We start from the raw sequence: 19,920 nt of genomic DNA, 5'->3' as shown, positions 1-19,920 counted from the left end.
AATGTATAATAATATCTGATTTAGTATGTTTTAACCAAATGATATTAGGTATTCTATATCTTTGTGTCTGAGAATTTATCCTCCCCTTCCTCCTCCTCCTCCTTCTCCTCCTCCTCCTCCTCCTCCTCCAAATCATCATCATCATCATCATCATCATCATCATCATCATCATCATCATCATCATCATCATCATCATCATCATCATCATCATCATCATCATCATCATCAGCAGCAGCAGCAGCAGCAGCAGCAGCAGCAGCAGCAGCAGCAGCAGCAGCAGCAGCAGCAGCAGCAGCAGCAGCAGCAGCAGCAGCAGCAGCAGCAGCAGCAGCAGCAGCAGCAGCAGCAGGGTGGTGAGATGGCAAAATCGTTAGCAGGCAGGGCGAAATGTTTAGCAGTATTTCGTCTGTCTTTATGCTCTGAGTTCAAATTCCGCCGAGGTCGACTTGCCTTTCATCCTATTGATAAATTAAGTACCAGTTGCGTACTATGGTCGATATAATCTACTGGCCCCCTCTCCCGTTTGTTAGACTCGCTCTTCCAACATCTCGCCTCTTTCACTAAACTGCAGTCCTGGATCAAGCGTATACCGAGACAGGGCACTTGGTACCTAGAGTGCCGTCGTCACTCACAGTCCTCTGTCAATTGGGCAGTGAAGTTGGTAAAATTTCCACTTGGACATTCTATAGAAGGTTAGTGGAGGGTCAGTGCACCGACGTTCTCGGGGAGATTCTGAGTGTCGACGAGAATCAACAGGTAGGTTTGTTTCGAGAGACTTTCGAGCCAGGGATCATGGATAATTTCCAGAAACCTCTGCTCTGGCAGTGCTATCAGATAGTATTACCGGTTCAGGATAAACTGTACAAGCATGGAAGTGGCCTTAGAGAAAGTAGTTGTGTAGTGGACCAGATCGAAAGGGCTGAAGACAGATTCTTTTCTCCTTGGCCAAGCCCTCGTTTACTTTTTCCAAATTTCAATTAGAAAGGAGGGTGAGAGTAGAGGGCGAAGTGCTGCCTCCCAGTAATTTTATTGAAAGGTGGGTGAATGTGCCAAGAATGGCCTGAGGTAACTGTCTTACTCTAAACATGCCCCTGCAGATTGAAGGAAGTCGATGTGGAGGGGTCCTTCGTGGTTTTGTGGGGAATTCCACAAGCAGACACTTTGGAGGAAATTTTCGTCATTAAAATTTATTTCATCTCGTTCTCACTGTTTCCACGCTTCGTTTTATGTAACCCTACATAGGGATCTTTACTGTTGCTGCAAGAACTATTAAGTTTTAAAATTTTGTTTCAATTGTCTTCAAATTTGGTGTATTGGCGCCGTTCTGTATGCTAAAAATGAAATGAAATACATTCTAGCCGTAAATTAATAAATAAAAAGTTAATGGCTTTTAAAGTTCGCAAATTTTTGGTAATCTTAGCTAATCGAAAGCTAAAAACATACTGGTACTTGTTTCCATTGTAACAAGCCAAGATATAGTCTGTTTAAACTACTACAAGCACGTGTATTGTCTTTACTTGTCTATTTTTTATGACAAGTGCCTATGAACTACCTTATTTTTGTCATTCGAACTTGCGTTGAAGGATGCTTCCTGAGCAGTGAGGTTTCGGAGGAGTGTGTAGTGAGACTAAAGATGTTTTTCTTTATGCAGTGCCATGTCGGAATCGCAACACTCTAAGCCAATACATATACCAGTCGATTATTTCAAGAACTACAAGTTTCAGTGACTTTTCGAAGGCCTACTCTCACATTTCTGAAAATGATGGTTATAAGTTTCGGCATAAAACTGAACTACAGCGTTGTGTTTATTAAGTCCGAAAATGGTACACACACGCAACAAGTGGAAAGCACATGGGTCAGTGTAAAACGAGAGAATAAACGACGCTGTGGGGACCCACCTTTCAATGGTTGATTCGTATTTTTGCAAGAGTAAGTGGCGCAGGAGATACAAAACTTTAATTTGTTTGAAAAACGTCTAGAGTGTATCTCAATGTTTCATTTTTGAATTTTCGCTACAAAAATCTTTTAATTATTTACATGAACTGCACTGCATATATTTGTGTTGTAATTTAACGTACAGCTTGTTTTTTTTTTGTAGTTTTTTGAAAAACAAAATCATTGAGAATTTCTCCTTTTTATACTGCATGCTACAACGAGTCACATGACTTTATTCATTTAAAATCCTTAAAACTTCAAAACTTCTTACATCTTTAGTCATGGGAATATGTTGCTTTCATTCTCTTCCTAATGTTGTGCACGACAGTTAAGACGCACAAAATGCCAGCTCCAAATCCTGTTTTCTGATTGGTAAACCTATCAAGCTTCTGTTGCGCTTTTCTAAGTTTTTTTCTGGAATAACAGCATTACATTCAGCGTGAAAATTACACCAAGATACCAAGTTTGAAATTTTTACTTAATTTAAAAATTTTAAAAACCGCGACAGCAACAGAAAGGATCCCAACATTGTATTTTCATATGCCGTCTGCAATACTTTTTGTGAACAGTTAGTGGTTAAAAAACAAAACATTATTAATTTATTATCTTTGCACAACTTTTAACGCTGGACATATACTACGGTGTCAGCTGTTCACTACCAGTGAACTAAGGTAACATTCTAAGGTAATATTCGACGGGTTCCAAACAGTGCTGTCTTCTGCAAATGCTCCACCATTATCGCAGCCCCTATTTGTTCCATGTACTTCTCAAGAGTTTTATTCACTGCTCTCAGGGCTCCGACAGTTATTGATACTGCTACGCCTTTTTCAGTGACCACACCTACTTAACCTCCCAAGCTAACCTGTCATATCTATTTTCTTTCTTCCTTATCGCATACCTTCTTATCAACTGGGCATGCTATATCTATGATCCAGCATCGTCTTGCTTTCTTTCTTAATTAACACTATGTCTGGTTTCCTATTCTCTATCTCATGGTTTCACTGAATCATAAAATCCCATAGGATCATTGCATTACTATTTTCGATGATGCCTTCGGGTTCATGTTCATACCACTTTTTTGCCCTGTCAAGTCCATACTTGTTGCAAAGCGTTCAATGGACAATCCTTGTTATATTGTCATGACGTCTCTTATATTCTTTCTGGGTTTCACCATTTTGTCCACGAATGTTGCACTTATCCCTTTTTGATGTGTTGACTATTCTGTAATTGATGTAATTCATTCATAATGCGTGCTCTTGGACAGCACAGATTAGGGCCTCTGTTTCCAGTTTTAATTTACACTTAGTCATCCGTAGCCGTCTTTTTTCTCTGTCTGTCTTATCTTCAACATCCCTATGAAATTGTCCATCCATCCATTCTTTATCCACATATTTTCAGTTTCATTTATTCTCAAATGCTTGTACAGTGTTTTATCTTTGCAAGCTTCCATTCTACACAAGCCTGACCTTCTTACTTCCAATAATAGCGGTTCTGTGGAATTTTTTTACATACCATGCTATGTTGTTTTCTTCTGCTCTAATGCTCTAATTTGATAGAGCAATGCTTGTATAATTAAAAACAAATAAATGTAGTCAAACGAGACAAAGAAACAAACAAAAAACTAATTTACATTATTTACATTTGACGGATATTTGCCCTCATCTTGTTTGTTGTTAACACAACGTTTCAGCTGATATACCCTCCAGCCTTCTTTGAACCCACAATGATGGATGAAATGCTTATAGGCATTTTGCCCGTCGTGTTAACGATCTTGCCAGCTTGCTGCCAGGCTTTTCAAAATGTTGATTTCAAATTTTGGCAACAGGAATGAGAACCCAGGTTCGAAATTTCCCCAAGATGAAGGCTGGAGGGTATATCAGCCGAAACGTTGTGTTAGCAACAAACAAGATGAGGACAAATATCCGTCAATTGTAAATAATGTAAATTATGTACATAATTCCTCATCTCTTGAATATAGAACTGCAAAAATCTAATATTCACCCCTATTTTTAGTGGGGTGGGGGGTGGGGTATATATTTGTTTAATATATATATATATAATGCTTTTGTGATCAATAATGACTAGTCTCTGTCGTTTGTTTTTATTAGATTCGCTTATGTGTGTGTGGGCGCTTGTTTATACATTACCTTATGTTATTTTGAAATATTAAAATGTTTTCACGTAAAAATGGGTGTATACGTAATTAATTAGTTCACGTACCTATGTGCTTGTGATTTGTACTTAATCGGATATAGTCCAATATGTATTTACTCGGATATAGTCCAACACTTTTAATGAGTATTACTTACTCGGGTGTAGTCCAGTGATTTATCAGTGTGGCGAACGTGTTTACACGTGTTGTGCGAGTGACGGTGGTGAAACAGTTAAAATACATCGTTTCATTCGGCAAATCTAAATAAATTTTAATGAGCATTACTCGGATAACGTCCAACGCTTTGTCAGTTATTTTAGGCTCCATTTGTTGTCTATTATTATTATTATTATTATTATTATTATTATTATTATTATTACTATTACTATTACTATTATTATTGTTATTATTATTATTATTATTATTATTATTATTATTATTATTATTATTATGATAATAATAATAATAATAATAATAATAATAATAATAATAATAATAATAATAATAATAAGGCGGCAATCTGGTAGAATTGTTTGGACGTCGGATAAGATGATTAGCGGCATCCTGACTCTTCATTCTGGGTTCAGATTCCGCCGTGGTCGACTTGGTATTTCATCCTTTTGAGGATCGATAAAAACTGGGTCAATACAATCACTCCACTGCGGTAACATTTTTATGCTCTTTGTTCAAATGCTGCTAGGGTTGACTTTGCCTTTCATCCTTTGGGGATCAATAAAATAAATGCCAGTTGAGCACCGGAGTTAATCGACTTAACCACTCCCCCGAAATTGTTGGCTTTGTGTCAAAACTTGAAACCCATTATTATTATTGGTCTTAAGACGGTGAGCTAGCAGGATCGTTCTCGCGCTGAACAAAAGGTTTAAGGATATTTCGTCCGTTTTTATGCTCTGAGTTCCCATGCTGCACGGATGACTTTGCTTTTCCTCATTTTACGGGTGGATGAAAGAAGTACCAGTTGAGCAATGCGGTCGATCTCATTGACTTTCTCCTCTCCCGAAATTACTAGCCTTTTGCCAAAATTTGAAATCAATATTTTGAAAAGCCTGGCAGCGAGCTGACAAGATCACTAGCACACCGGGCAAAATGCTTATAAGCATTTCGTCCGTCATTGTGGGTTCAAGAGCCGCCGAGGTCGACTTTGCCATTCAACCTCACAGGGTCGATAAATGGGATCGATTTAATCGACTTGACCCCCACCGAAAATTGCTGGCTCTGTGCCCAAATTTTAAATCAATATTTTGAAATATTTTAGATCAATAATTTGAACCTCACACAGTTTAGTAACAATATAATTACTTTTGTTTGCGCAGACATTTTGTCCACAGAATTTTTATCGCTACAAAACCGAAATAATTATCTGTTGAAATGCCTAGAAGCTAACCTTTGATATAAATTCTGAAGTAATGTTCAATAGCATTTTACTCATTTCTAAAAAAAATATTTTCTAAACATTTATAAATTCGTTTGATTCACTTAGACCGTTGTTGAGGAAACGAAGAAACAAAACCATGGATTTAGAGTCACTACTTGTGATATTTCAGCTTTCAGTAAAATTTACGCCATATTATACGCACGATTATATAATATTCATATCCATGCATGGACACATACACATATACACACACATAAATACACATGTTTTCAATCTCTGAATATCTAACTATTTATCTCTCTCTCTGTTTGTTTCTATATATACATTTCCCTCTCTGTCTAGGTGTGTCTGTCTGTCTGTCTGTCTGTCTGTCTGTCTGTCTGTCTGTCTGTCTGTCTCTCTCTCTCTCTCTCTCTCTCTCTCTCTCTCTCTCTCTCTCTATATATATATATATATATATATATATATATATATATATATATATATATATATATATATATATATATATAATGGCGAGGGAAATTGATTCAGTTGTGAGTACTACCGTTTTTTATTAATGAGCTGTTAAATGTAAATGACTTTTTAGCACAGCGGACTGTCTACTATTACATTTACATAAATGTCTTTTCTCATGTAAATAGAAAATCAATCGCGTGATAGCAATTGACATTGTAACCTGTGATATACACATGTCTATACGTATAGAGAGACAAACATACATCTAGGTACAAATACATAAATAAAAGCATACATATCTACAACGACAAATATGCAAACATGTGCATGATTGTACACGCAAGTATACGCGTGCTAATGCATACATATACTTTTATCCAGTTGATGTTATCTAAATTCCACTGAAAGGGTTATGCTTCTGTACTTGAAATCTTCTTTCCAGCTATCTCCGACTGGCTACGTTTTTTTTTTGATTGAAACGAAAATTTTGTTGTGCAGGCAGAAGAAAAGAAGAGAATAAGCCGACGTGCCAAACAACTTTTCGTTTGCAAAGTTGCCCTTCAAGAGACGAAGCTGGATCCCAATTCTAGTAACAGCATGTCACCCTACCGTTGATGATCGTAATATCGTTACACTTGCAAAGGCTTAAAAAAACTGACCTCAAGCCCTACACATGTATCACATAGAACTGAAGCAACAGTCATAGAAAGAATTATGATATCGACGAAAATATACCAAGAGGGTATAAGATCTGTTCTGTTGTTAGTCTTGTTAGTTATCTATTTCTCATTCGCTGGTGAGGAAATGCCAAATCTGTTGTTAGGTGATATCCCCGACAGTAAAAGCTGCTTAGAAACGGTGACAACATTCTCATAGTGCATAGAAATGAACTTTGGTTAGGATAAGCGTTATATTTGGTAGTCAGTCGAAGATTATTCCCCAGACAAGACAGTGATTTTTGAAACAGGATTCTGATATTGCGGAAGTCAGTGTTCTGTGCATTCCATAAAATCATATCTTGTTATTAATTTGCAGTACTTGTGCTAACACAAAAGTTTGTGATGCTTGACTAGACACATGGGAAACAATCGCAACTTGAACATCCAGGTTATGAAAATACTAACAACTACTGGTAACTTGCATGTTAACTGATAGAATATATATAAAACGGGAGGGAGAAAGTAGAGAAATATGGTAAGCCTAAACATTCTTTGAGTACAATATTGTATCACTTACACAGCGTCTATTGAACATGTGAGCGGTGAAAATAACATGAGTAGGTGAAGAATTTTAGAATAGGTACTCTACAGTCGTTCCATGTGAACAAAAGGTAACTAAGGGGACCTATTTGAACTGATACTTCTCGGGGTAATAGTGATCATAAAGAAAAGTTATGCACTGGAATATATCTCCCCCAAGTATACAGGCGCAGGCATGATTGTGAGGTAAGATGATTACTTCTCAACAGCATGGTTCTGGGTTCAGTTCCACTGCATGACACATTGTGCAAGTGTCTTTTATTAAAGTCTCAGGCCGACCAAAGCCTAGTGGGTGAATTTGGTTAACGGAAACTAAAGGAAGCCCGTCGCATATATATATATATATATATATGTGTGTGTGTGTGTGTGTGTGTGTGTGTGTGTGTGTGTGTGTGTGTGTGTGTGTGCATGCGTGTATGTTAGAGTGTGTATGTGTGTGCGTCTTTTTGAAGGTGGTGCCCAAGCATGACCGCAGTCTAATGACTGAAACGAGGAAAAGATAAGTCTGAAGATAGAAACAGCATTGTGAAGAAGAATAGTCCCCTCCTAACCTTGTAATATACACTACATTTCATTGAAGACTAGAAGACTTTGCTACTCAAGAGAGCAGAAATTAAAGCCAAATACCTCACCAATAAACGAGATAAGGATGCTACTTATCCACCATGTTATACAAAAAAATTGACTGTTCTCTACCAGTGTAGGAAGAGCTATGCCATACAATCATCATCATCGTTAGTTGGATAGAAGTATCTGCAAGGTATTGCATTTTCATAACAGTCAACATTGTTACCGAAATTACACTGTGTAACACAGTTTTTATCCTTGAGTAGCAACTGTTATTTCCTGTTTCCTTACTCTTAGAAATTATGAAAACCGGCTAATATTTTCTTCAAATTTCGGTTTTGTTATATTTATTCAAACCCCAAGGAATTCCTCTCAGCACATGGCTATGATGCTCCACCACTGCTCCTGCTCAACATCAGAGATGCACATATTGTCAACCACTAAGGGACATGCTCAAGTCGGTAAGGTCAAGCAACTGACTAGCAAAGCTGTGGTATTGAGTAGAATATTTTCAATAACGGTGTCTACTTCAGCAATTCAATGGTGAATTTGAAATGTAATGGATAATAGGTCAGTTTCAAAACATTGAAGTTGAGGTCACGAAAGCGAAGTCTGAAGGGAATAATAGTACGTTACTTTGATTTCTAGATAGAAGCAAATAAGTAATAGCACTTACTGACCAAAGACAAAAGAAAAAAAACGTTACACAGTTTTATTTATTATAATATCTGAAGGAGTTTCGTAACGGCATTCCAAAGGAACACTGGTTTAAGAATATCTTCACACCTTTTAAAACAAGCAATACAAATGGGATATTATAATACAGGTCAACAAGTGCAAATGCAGCAGACCTGATATAGTTCTGTGAGATAGATGCATAAACACGTGTGAAACGTCATGCGCTTTTGAAGGGGTCAGCTCTCTATCAGATGTGGACCTTTTGTCTAAAATTATCAAAAAGAAAAAAAAAAGGACATGAATTATTACAAGACTCACATTTTTTGTATACCAGGTATGTATTCCCATTTGCGCCAATTATTATTAGGGCGTACGGCTTTGTAATAAAATATTGACATAAAATCATGGAAATGCTGGGTGTTTTCGAAGACAGAACAAAGATTGGCACCGCCCAAATCCAACCGATTAATGGTTCAATGAAAGTCGTTCTTAAAGAGAGTCATTCTTACGGTTCTCTATCTTAGTTTCCAAGAAGGAACATTTAGACATAATCTTATATCTGTATGCTGCGCAAAGACAGAAATATAAAGCATTCACATACTCATACGTTAAACTCACATGTACTCACATTACATGGGAGCAAGTATGTACATACATTCACATGTATTTGTATACATTAATTTTTTTTCACTAATTCTCTAATCTTTGGAAATCTTTTGATCAAATAGCGAAGTGAAACCATATCGTTTGCAACTGGATTAAATTCTAAAAGGAAAACAAATATACATACTTACAAACGCACGATTCCGTCTATATTCCTGTAATACTTGGGGAATTCTGCATAAAGTTGTATTACAGTTAACTAATGTCTTTGTATGCAATTTTATTCCGTGTATATTACTGTATAATTATGAGTTATAATGGTGGAGGCGCAATGGCCCAGTAGTTAGGGCAGTGGACTCGCAGTTTCGATTCCCAGACCGGGCATTGTGAATGTTTATTGAGCGAAAACACCTAAAGCTCCCCGAGGCTCCGGCAGGGGATGGTGGCGAACACTGCTGTACTCTTCCACCACAACTTTCTCTCACTCTTACTTCCTGTTTCTGTTGTACCTGTATTTCAAAGGGCCAGCCTTGTCACACTGTGTCACGCTGAATATCCCCGAGAACTACGTTAAGGGTGCACGTGTCTGTGGAGTACTCAGCCACTTGCATGTTAATTTCACGAGCAGGCTGTTCCGTTGATCGGATCAACTGGAACCCTCGACGTCGTAAGCGACGGAGTGCCAACAACAATAACATGAGTTATAATGACATATTATTTTAAATGCTTGGTCGACCGACAAGAAAGTTTTGTATTGTGTTTTGTCTGGTATAGCAAACTGAAGATTACTTTGAAATTTGCATATTACGTTCGTAATCTGAAGTACATCCTGCGATTTGTTAGATTGTGATTTCGTGTTAATAGTGAGGTTTGATGTAGTGGTGTTATTGTAAAACACACTAAATATGTTGTTATATTTGGGGATGGTTCTATTTTTGCCAATTAACCACATGCACTATATACTTGGCCTTCACTTCAGCTTTATTATTATTATTTTTGTTTTTGTACCCATCGTCTGAAATCTTTTATCGCACATCCTGTGACCTCTTCAGTGACTCTCCATCTCATATGAGAATGGATTAAACAGAACGTGGGATAGTGAGTCACTGAAGAGGTCACAGGATGTGTGACGAAAAATCTGGCGAAAAGACACTAAAATAAAAATATTAATAAATGTGAGGTGAAAGACAATTATATAGTATATGTGTTTAATTGACAAAAATATCTCCAAACGTAACAATATCTTTTTTCAATACACGATTTGACTTCAGGAACCTTGCAAAAAATACGTAAATGTAACTCCGAGATATGAGCTTGTGGTATTTGTGATTATTGCCAGTGTTCGGCATAACGAGAACCTTTGATGTATTATTCATCCACCTTTTTTACCCAGAGTACATGTAGTTCCAGTACTATATTGTATGTGATACTTGTCTATTCTGCATGGGTGCAGCATCTGCTGTATCAGTGTGGATGAATCTGATCTTTTATCGTTCTATGAATCTACCTGGGAAAGTATTAATGTGGTCATAGTTAACTAACATTTATTTACAGAGAAAATTTCCGTATTGAAATCTTGCGCAAAGGATGGAAAATTAAAACTGTTTAGTATTTAAACCGGCCATATTTAACCCAAATATGTCACCTGTTTTATGTTTAAACCGGCCAAGTCTGGCCTCACACAACCTGCAATATCATTCTAAAAATTAAGCAATCACTTCAATGAAACTTCAAAGTTACGAGACATGCATGATTAATTCAAAAGCGACTCAAAGTCTTCAAACGTGTCAGCCTGCTCGTTTGTGTCTGTTAAAATAGATATGTCAACGTAGCTGGTGCAGCTTGTTAGGTTGTGTTCGAAAAGGACTTTTTTCAACGTTAGTCACGTAAAAAGTTGCGGTTCTTATTTAGGGGCTTCTAGGCATTTCATTTTCAGATATACAGATTACCTTTGAGACAGTGGAAGTGTATTTCAACCGAGCAGACCGATAGAAATTCGTAGCAAAATGGATGAGTATGTCATTACAAAAGTAAAAACAAGACAAAACAGAATACGATAACACCAACATCAAAAATGTCTTTATCAAAACGAAGTCCCAAAGTATCGAATCACAGAACGGAGTTGACATAATTGTTTGTTCTGATTTACATTTCTAAGGTCCTTAAATCCTAAAACAGCTCTGGTTTGAAAATTTCCCTTTGATATAAATATAACTATTGCTCTGTACAATATGATTCGTGTTATCCAGTTTATTCATCATTCACTAATGATTTACCAAATAATTATCACTACACCATTTATAAATCATTGTATTGTTTCAAACGTTCACGTTTGTCTGATGATCGATTACGTGAAACGGCGTGTTTGTAATTTTTTCAATTTCAATAAAATAATGTATGTATGTATGTATGTATGTATGAATGCATGCATGCATGCATGCATGAAGGCGCATGGCTCAGTGGTCAGAGCATCGATCTCTAACAACTAATGAAGTAGTGAGTTCGATTCTCATACCGAGTTGTGTAATGTGCTCTTGAGCAAGATACTTTATTTCATGTTGCTCTAATTCACTCAGTTGTAGAAATGAGTTGCGATGTTGCTGGTGTCAAGCTCTATCAACTTTACGTTTCTCTTGGATAACATCGGTGTCATAGAGAGGGGAGACTGGTATGTGTGGGCGACTGGTAGTCTTCTATAAACAACCTTGCCGGGACTTGTGCCTCGGAGGGCAACTTTCTAGGTGTAAACCCATGGTTATTTATGAGCAAAAGTCTTTACCCTTTACCACTAATTATATAAAGTTATATATCAGATTTAAATGCATATTTGTTGTTTTACCAAATAATTATCACTGTCCAGTTCACTCAGCTGTAGAAATGAGTTGCGACGTCACAGGTGCCGAGCTGTATAGGCCTTTGCCTTTCCCTTGGATAACACTGGTGGCGTGGAGAGGGGAGGCTGGTATGCATGAGAAACTGCTGGTCTTCCATAAACAACCTTGCTCGGACTTATGCCTGCGAGGGTAACTTTCTAGGTGCAATCCCATGATCTCAGTCAATATGTATGTATAATGCAGTGCATATGATATGCTACAAGTTGTAGTCGATACATGAAAACCAAATTGTCAAATATTCTCATTTCTTATTTTGCTTTCTTTTATTACAGATTGTACAAATATATTGGAAGCAATATAAACATTGACAAAAGTATAGAAATTTTTAAAAATATACATATACAAAATACGTTCATACACGAATTATATAAATACATACACGAATCAATGTAATAAGATTAGAAAGGAACAGTATGATATATATATATATATATATATATATATATATATATATATATACACACGCACACAACTGCTTTATATTTCGTGCTCTGAAGTAGCTTTCGACTGATCAGTTGCTTTATTGATGCAACGAAGTGGGAGATGAGACGAGCATGCTGTTCTAAAATATATTAATAAGTGAAATTAATGGCTATAACTAGCAATGGATTCTGTCGTAGTGAATTTACCTAACTTCTGAAACAAGATGAATGACATCTATCAATAAATAAATAAGTAAATGAATAAACATAGACAAAATAAAATTAAAAAAAAACCTTCTGGTAAGCTATAACGGAGGTTTTCTGGTGTCAATCAAATTTGTATGCGAGACAGTTTTAATGAAGATAGAAAACCAACGAGGTTTTACAACAATGAATTGCTAAGTATAGTAAAGGAAGAAGAACGAAGAATAATTGAAGACGGGTTCATTGCTCACTACTGGAAAAAAAATTGCTTTTTATGTCACGTTGCTACAGTCTCGTTGGCTGTAATGAGAACAGACGGGGTTGGGCTGCATACCTCGCTCTTTCTAGCTGTCATGCTGAAAATGTTCCACCTGGGTCAGGAAAGAGCCAAAGGGGTACCCATGTCAGTACGAAGCTGCACTCGTTCGCAATCGATGCGTGTATTCTAGATTTTTATTGAAAAAAAAATCCCCAAAACAAAGTGATCGAAAAGGAAAACATTTTGTTGAGTAATGCTCCCTTTCATAACATGAAGTAAAGTTTCGTCTGAATAGTAACTACACATTTAATTGAAAGAAAAATAATTTAATCATCTGAAATCTATCAATAAAATCGAAAAAAATCTTATATTCTTTGTTCATCTTTTTCTTTCGACTTCTTCGTTTAATAATGATAATAATAATAATAATAATAATAATAAAATTCCTTTGTCCTATAGGCACGAGGCCTGGAATTTGGGGGAGGGGATAGTCGATTACGTCGTCCGCAGTGCACCACTCGTACTCATTTTATCAACCCCGAAAGGATAAAAAGCAAAGTCAACTTCGGTGGGATTTGAACTTAGAACGTAAAGACGAAAATACTGCGAAGTATTTTGCCCTGCGTGATAACGATTATTCCATGTCGCTGCCTTAATAATAATAATAATTCTAATTCTTTAAAATGTTGGCACAAACTGAGCGGGATAGGGGATTACATTGACCCCAATATTTCATTGGTATTTTATTTTATCAATTCCGGAGGGAAAATTGAAAAGCAAAGTTGACCGTGGTTGAATGTGTACTCTGGATATAAAATGCCAGAACTAATGCCATCTCGCTGTCTTTAGTCAATTATATCGATTCAGTACTTGTTGTTGGCACTCTGTCGCTTACGACGTCGAGGGTTCCAGTTGATCCGATCAACGGAACAGCCTGCTCGTGAAATTAACGTGCACGTAGCTGAGCACTCCACTGACTCGTGTACCCTTAACGTAGTTCTCGGGGATATTCAGCGTGACACAGTGTGACAAGGCTGACCCTTTGAATTACAGGCACAACAGAAACAGGAAGTAAGAGTGAGAGAAAGTTGTGGTGAAAGAGTACTGCAGGGTTCGCCACCATCCCCTGCCGGAGCCTTGTGGAGCTTTTAGGTGTTTTCGCTCAATAAACACTCACAACGCCCGACCTGGGAATCGAAACCGCGATCCTATGACAACGAGTCCGCTGCCCTAACCACTGGGCCATTGCGCCTGCTCAGTACTTGACTAGTACTTTATTTCACCAACTCCCAAAGGAATGAAGGGCAAAGGGATTTCAACAGTATTTGAAATCAGGAAATAAGGTGTTGCAAAAATAAGAAACATTTGTTTCTGATTTATGCACAAAACCGGCAATTTGACGGGAAAAGTAAGTTGATAACGCTGACATCATTAATTAACTGGTATCTTTTTTTTTTATCGATCCAGAAATGATGACAGGAAATTTGAACTGAAATTAATAGTTACCTGATTCTCTGTTTTTATGAAATTGCAATGAAGGTTTTTCCGAAAGGATTCTAAACAGTATCAATTATTATTATTATTACTATTATTGAATTCAAATTCCGCCAAGTCAGGCTTTGCTTTTCATCCTTTCGGGGTCGATAAATTAAGTATGCATGAAACACTGGGGTCTGTGAAATCCACTTACCATCCCACCACCAAATTTCAGGCTTCGTGCCTTTTTTAGAAGGCGTTATCATAATTATTATTGTTCCTATAAGGCGGCGAGTTGGCAGAATCGTTAGCACACAGGGCGAAATGCTTAGCGGTACATCGCCCGTCACTACGTACTGATTTCAAATTCCGTCGAGGTAGATTTTGCCTTTCATCCTTCAGGGTCGATAAATTAAGTTCTAGTGAAACACTGGGGTCAATGTAATCGAATAGTTCCCTTCCCGCAAAATGGCTGCCCTTGTGGCAAAATTTGTAAGTATTATTATTATTATTGTTCCTTCTTGCAAACAGGAGAAAACTCAGAAGTGTCTTCCACATTCTTAAAAGCAGCCGGCTGTCTTCATTTGACAAATCTTCTTTATTAATGATAATACTTATTTTGTTCCCTTTGACAGATGATAAAGGGAGAGAAATTTAGAGGAAGGAGATGACCAGAAAGAAGAAGAATTATTAAATACAATAATAAACATCCGGAAGAAATTCAGCAAAGCAATTCTTTCCCGGGCTTTAACCATTCTGCCAGCTCATCACTTTAAAATTTCTACTTTAGAAACAAAAGCAGTAATTTTAAGGGCAAGGGGTTAGTTCAGACCTCCGACCCCAATACTTGACTGATACTTTGATTTATCGACCCTGGATATCTCTAGATTTAGTGTCCTTATTGCTAAACTTTACACTGTGCAGTTTTTCTTTATTGTTTACCCTTAGTTCAAGCCTGATCGAGGTAAAACTTTGAACAAAGGCTAACCCATTGTTTTTACATGATTTAAAACGTAATTTTCTTTCCCTGTTTAAGACGGTAGGGTGTGAATTGAGGGAAATTTGTTAGCAATGTCTAATAGGTCAAATGAAACAAGTCGTGGCTCCTCATTTGCTTTTCGACTGGGGATTGACAGTAGTGGAAAATAAAATAAACACCACAACATTCGAAAGGCTGGAACGGATGAACAGCCCCCCCCCCAAAAAAAAAATCAAAAACAACAGCTTTTGTTAATTTAATTCACTTGGAAAATATGAGCCATGTAAAGTGATTTAACCCGCATATTACATAAATACGATGTCAGAAATTTGGGTGAGCGTTAGAGTAGATTTATATCGATTCCCGTAAGATGTTTTGTCCTGTACACAAGAGATTCTGCAGAACCACCAAATTTGATATGAATATTAATGATTTTTAATTTGGCACACCATCACATAATTTGAAGTGATATGTAATCAACAATTCATTATTATTATTTTCACCATTATTACCTCAGCCTTAGCAAAGGTAGAGGTATTGTTTCAGTCGTGTTTGTTTGTTTATGCGTGGACAAGATATCTCAAGAAACGCTGGAAGGATTCGGATGAAACTTTCAGGGATGTTTAGCCTCGTGACTGGCACAAACTGATTACGTTTTGGCATCGATCCGATACTAGACGAGGATTTTGGATTATTTTGCCTGTCTTTTACTTAATTTTTGAGAGCGGTCGGGTTCACTTTTAGTGTTCTCGTTTGTGAGAGCAGTCGAGTTTATTTCAGATATTCTCATTTTAAAAATCATCTCTGGCTAATCGTTGAGAGGACGTTGGTGTTGCCTTGGCGGGGGTTTGGGCTCTCTGAGTGCTCTTGTTATTATTATTTAATATTACAGTTAGTGAACAGGAATAACGTCGTAGGTAACAGATTTCGGTAGCAGCCTTTCTACGCAGCACGTTACTGGATTTAAGATTAACTGTTGTGGTAACTTTAATGCTGACCTCACATATAAACACAAGGACACAACTTTGTGGGGGTGGAAGCTATGTCCAATAAAATCAATATATGTATTGGGTTTGTACATATTTAATCGATCACTGACGTATGAAAAAGGAAGCAGGCGTTGATGGGATATGAGCTATTTAAATAAACGAGCGTAACTAAATACGGCCTTTACACGGACGCTCTCCGATACTGAAAAAATTGTGCTATCATAAACAGATAAACAATAATTATATCAACATCAATAAAGATACCCGACATGGGTGTAAAGCAAGAAAATGGGTGAGTGGAGGAACAATCGATTATCTCGATTTCAGTACCGAACTGGTACTAATTTACAGACATCGGAACAACGAAAGGCAAAGTCGATTCGGCTGGATTTGAACTCAGAACGTAAAATAGTTTTTATTAAATAACAATATGGTCAATGATGTAACGGTTGTACCAATCCATCAATCTTATTTACATATCAATAATAATTAATGATTTATTATTAATAATAATTATTTCGGGCGAAGGGACATAGAAAATAGTGAGAACATTGTTTACGATTTTTTAATGATATAAGTGAAATGAAGCGATATCAAATTGTCACTGTGCACAAGTGCTCCAAGTGAAATGGGTAGAGTGTAACGGTGAGTTCTGACTTTCATACTTTGGCCAAATCATAAAATATGTCGTGAATTAAAGACATTCCAACGGAAGATAATTATAACAACAATAATAATATTGCTCATAACGACATCAATAGCTTCATCATCATCCTGATCAATAACAACAACAACAACTAATAATAATAATAATAATGATAACAACAATGATAATATCAATACAACAAGAAGAAGATTTTCTAGTTATCGTCCGATGAGACACTTTCGATAGTTCGCAAAGACATTTTTGTAGTAAGAGTTCCGTTCGTGCTTCGTGATTCCATTTCGTAATCAGAAAGATGAATCCGGTGCCCCATACAAATTTGCCTTTCTCTGTTTCTGCAGACATAGTTTCGACATGCTGCACGTATGCTTCGTCGAAAGTTTTTCGACATAAATCCATATATAATTGGATTTAAGAATGACTGGATATATGGTAAGAGACTGAATGAAACCTGCAGAAGGAAATTGGAGATAAAATAAAATACGGAATACAACAGAATGAAAATCAAAGTTTAGTTTTTGATCACACAAACAAAAGACATGAAAAGAATGTGACATCTCTTTCTGCCTCTTTTATATATATACATACATACATATATATATATATATATATATAGATATAGATATAGATATATATATATATAGATAGATATAGATATATATATATATATATAGATAGATATAGATATATATATATATATATAGATAGATATAGATATATATATATATATATAGATAGATATAGATATATATATATATATAGATAGATAGATATATATATATAGAGATAGATAGATAGATGTGTGTGTGTGTGTGTGTGTGTGTGTGTGTGTGTGGTACAAAAATATATAAAGACATGAAGACGAGGTAATAGATACGTCCTTCTACGGAAAAAGTAAGAGACAAAACGAGAGATTGAAAAGAACAAACGTGTCTCAATTACACGTCCATTGCATGCTAAATTGACTAGAAAGAGGTTGGCTAGAGGCGTGAGTGGCAAGGTGATTCTCCATGATATACATACACGCCAGGCTTCCATTCACCAACATCCACATACGAAATAGAGATGAAACAGAAGGTTTTAAGGTGGAGGCACATAACCTCCATTAGTTGCCAAAAACTTAACTCTCTCTCTTCAGTATGTATGCATGGATGTATGCATGTGTGCATGTATGTATGTATGTATGTACGTATGTATGTGCGTATGTGTGCGTGCATCGAGTGTGCACATAAATACAAATATAATATACAATCGGCTGCAACCGTAATGTAATGCGATAAATAATATGACGTTTAAATCAATCATTAGAACATTGAAATGGTATCATCCGAGAATAGGAAACCGTATCAAAATCTCACCGTGCTGATATCACTTGCGTTTAGATACACTATACTGTATTATAGGTAATTTGGTTTCTTAGAATATGTAGAGAAGTGCTCCATATCAAAATTAAGCCATCCCATGAAACCTGATTGGTCACACACTATTGCTACTGATATGAAATATTTAGGTAAAGTGGTGGGTTAAGAACATCAAGCGTCATTCTCTTTGGTTCTATTTTAGTCTACAAACCAACGTAACTTTCGTCAATGTTACCGTTCTTCTGAGTCTAGAGTTGCATGTTATACCAGTATAGCATCCGCTTACGGAGTGGAATACATAATATGTCCACAATACATCGCAGCAACAATAATACCATAGGACGTGAGTGTATTTGTATGTGTGTGTGTGTGTAAAGCAGGGCCTTATCTTATAAGACAATTGTATATTACGGCAACACATTTTATCGACACTGAAAGAAGTAAATCGAAGTTAAGTTTCGTAGAAAAATGAAACTAAATATTTCAAAGATCTTGGCTATTTTTTATGGAAACCATTCACACAGATAAAGTCAGAATCATATAAATTTTCAGCAGATTAGACTCGTGGAATGTAACTTCTAAAAGGTGTTGCATGCTACCTGTTATCAACATCTGTGACATTTAAATTTATTTAGATAATCTTTACGTTTATACTTATGCATTAGGCAGCGTTCAGAGAATAATTATATTTTATGAACAAATCGTATAGTTAAAAGAAAGCGGTTTAATTGATCTGTCCATTCGGTGTATTAAAGCTAGTTACTTAATGTGAACAAACGAAAATAATACTTAATCTCACAAGGGTTCGACTTCTTTAGTACCTCAGTTAGTTTTATGTTTCAAGACATTTTTTTAAATAACTGTGAGAATACAGTTCAAAATATATGTTAGATGTCTGCTTTGCAAAAAGTGCTGTTGGGCACTGTTGCTATGCTTGATAAATTATGATAATGCATTACATATACTAGTGTGTCAGATTTTGGAATTTGGAGAATGAAACGAATTTGAATTTTAATAGGGAATCGAAAGTTTCAAATTCAAATGACTGTCCCAAATTGAAATTTCTCTTTTATTAAGTTTTCATACGGGAGTAAAATGTTATGAGTTGGATAAATTAATATTTTACAGGATTATTTCATTAAGACTTATAAATCTCTAATAAAGAAGTATAAACACATAAAGTTTAGAAAACTCAGAGTGGCTGTTCGTGTTCCGAAGTAAAATTTCTTGTTAGGTGATAAGCAGTTAACTTTAAACACATGAAATAGGGAACACAGCAACTCAAGCTCAAATCACTCTGTGAATAAGCATATAAGCACCCACTTAATTGGTTTTCATATATTCAAGAATCCCTATGTATTATCTCTCTTGGTTACGCTTCTCAAAGCTTAGTCAATAGATGTCTACATGTCTTCTGAGTTATCAGAAATCTCTCAGGACTGGTAAGGTTCTGTTTTCCGTTGCATGATATTTTTATGGAATTCTAGTTTAAATTCTTGTCTTCCCTCTCTATTGGAGATATTTTCCTTACTATAGGTGTATTTAACATTTATTGGTTCACTATGTCATATTAACATCACCTGTGCATCCGTTGTCATGTTGTTCCTGATCATCTATGATTCCAGGCCC

The 19,920-nt window shown here is 36.3% G+C and overlaps 1 protein-coding gene across 3 annotated transcripts in view; it reads right to left on the bottom strand.

Moving 5' to 3' along the window:
* Nucleotides 1–11,095: 11,095 nt before the first annotated feature.
* LOC106872657 (QRFP-like peptide receptor) overlaps nucleotides 11,096–19,920 on the bottom strand; it is a 122,543-nt gene continuing 113,718 nt past the window's right edge. For all 3 annotated transcript variants that reach the window (XM_089357451.1, XM_089357452.1, XM_089357453.1), the window contains exon 7: nucleotides 11,096–17,381. In XM_089357451.1, coding sequence (XP_089213577.1) covers nucleotides 17,127–17,381 — 255 coding nt within the window. In that variant the 3' untranslated portion in view covers nucleotides 11,096–17,126. The remainder of the gene's footprint in view (nucleotides 17,382–19,920) is intronic.

This window comes from Octopus bimaculoides, chromosome 9, assembly GCF_046866305.1.
Source record: "Octopus bimaculoides isolate indiv1 chromosome 9, ASM4686630v1, whole genome shotgun sequence".
NCBI classification, from domain to species: Eukaryota; Metazoa; Mollusca; class Cephalopoda; order Octopoda; family Octopodidae; genus Octopus; species Octopus bimaculoides.
This window is presented reverse-complemented; position numbering and strand designations above follow the sequence as displayed.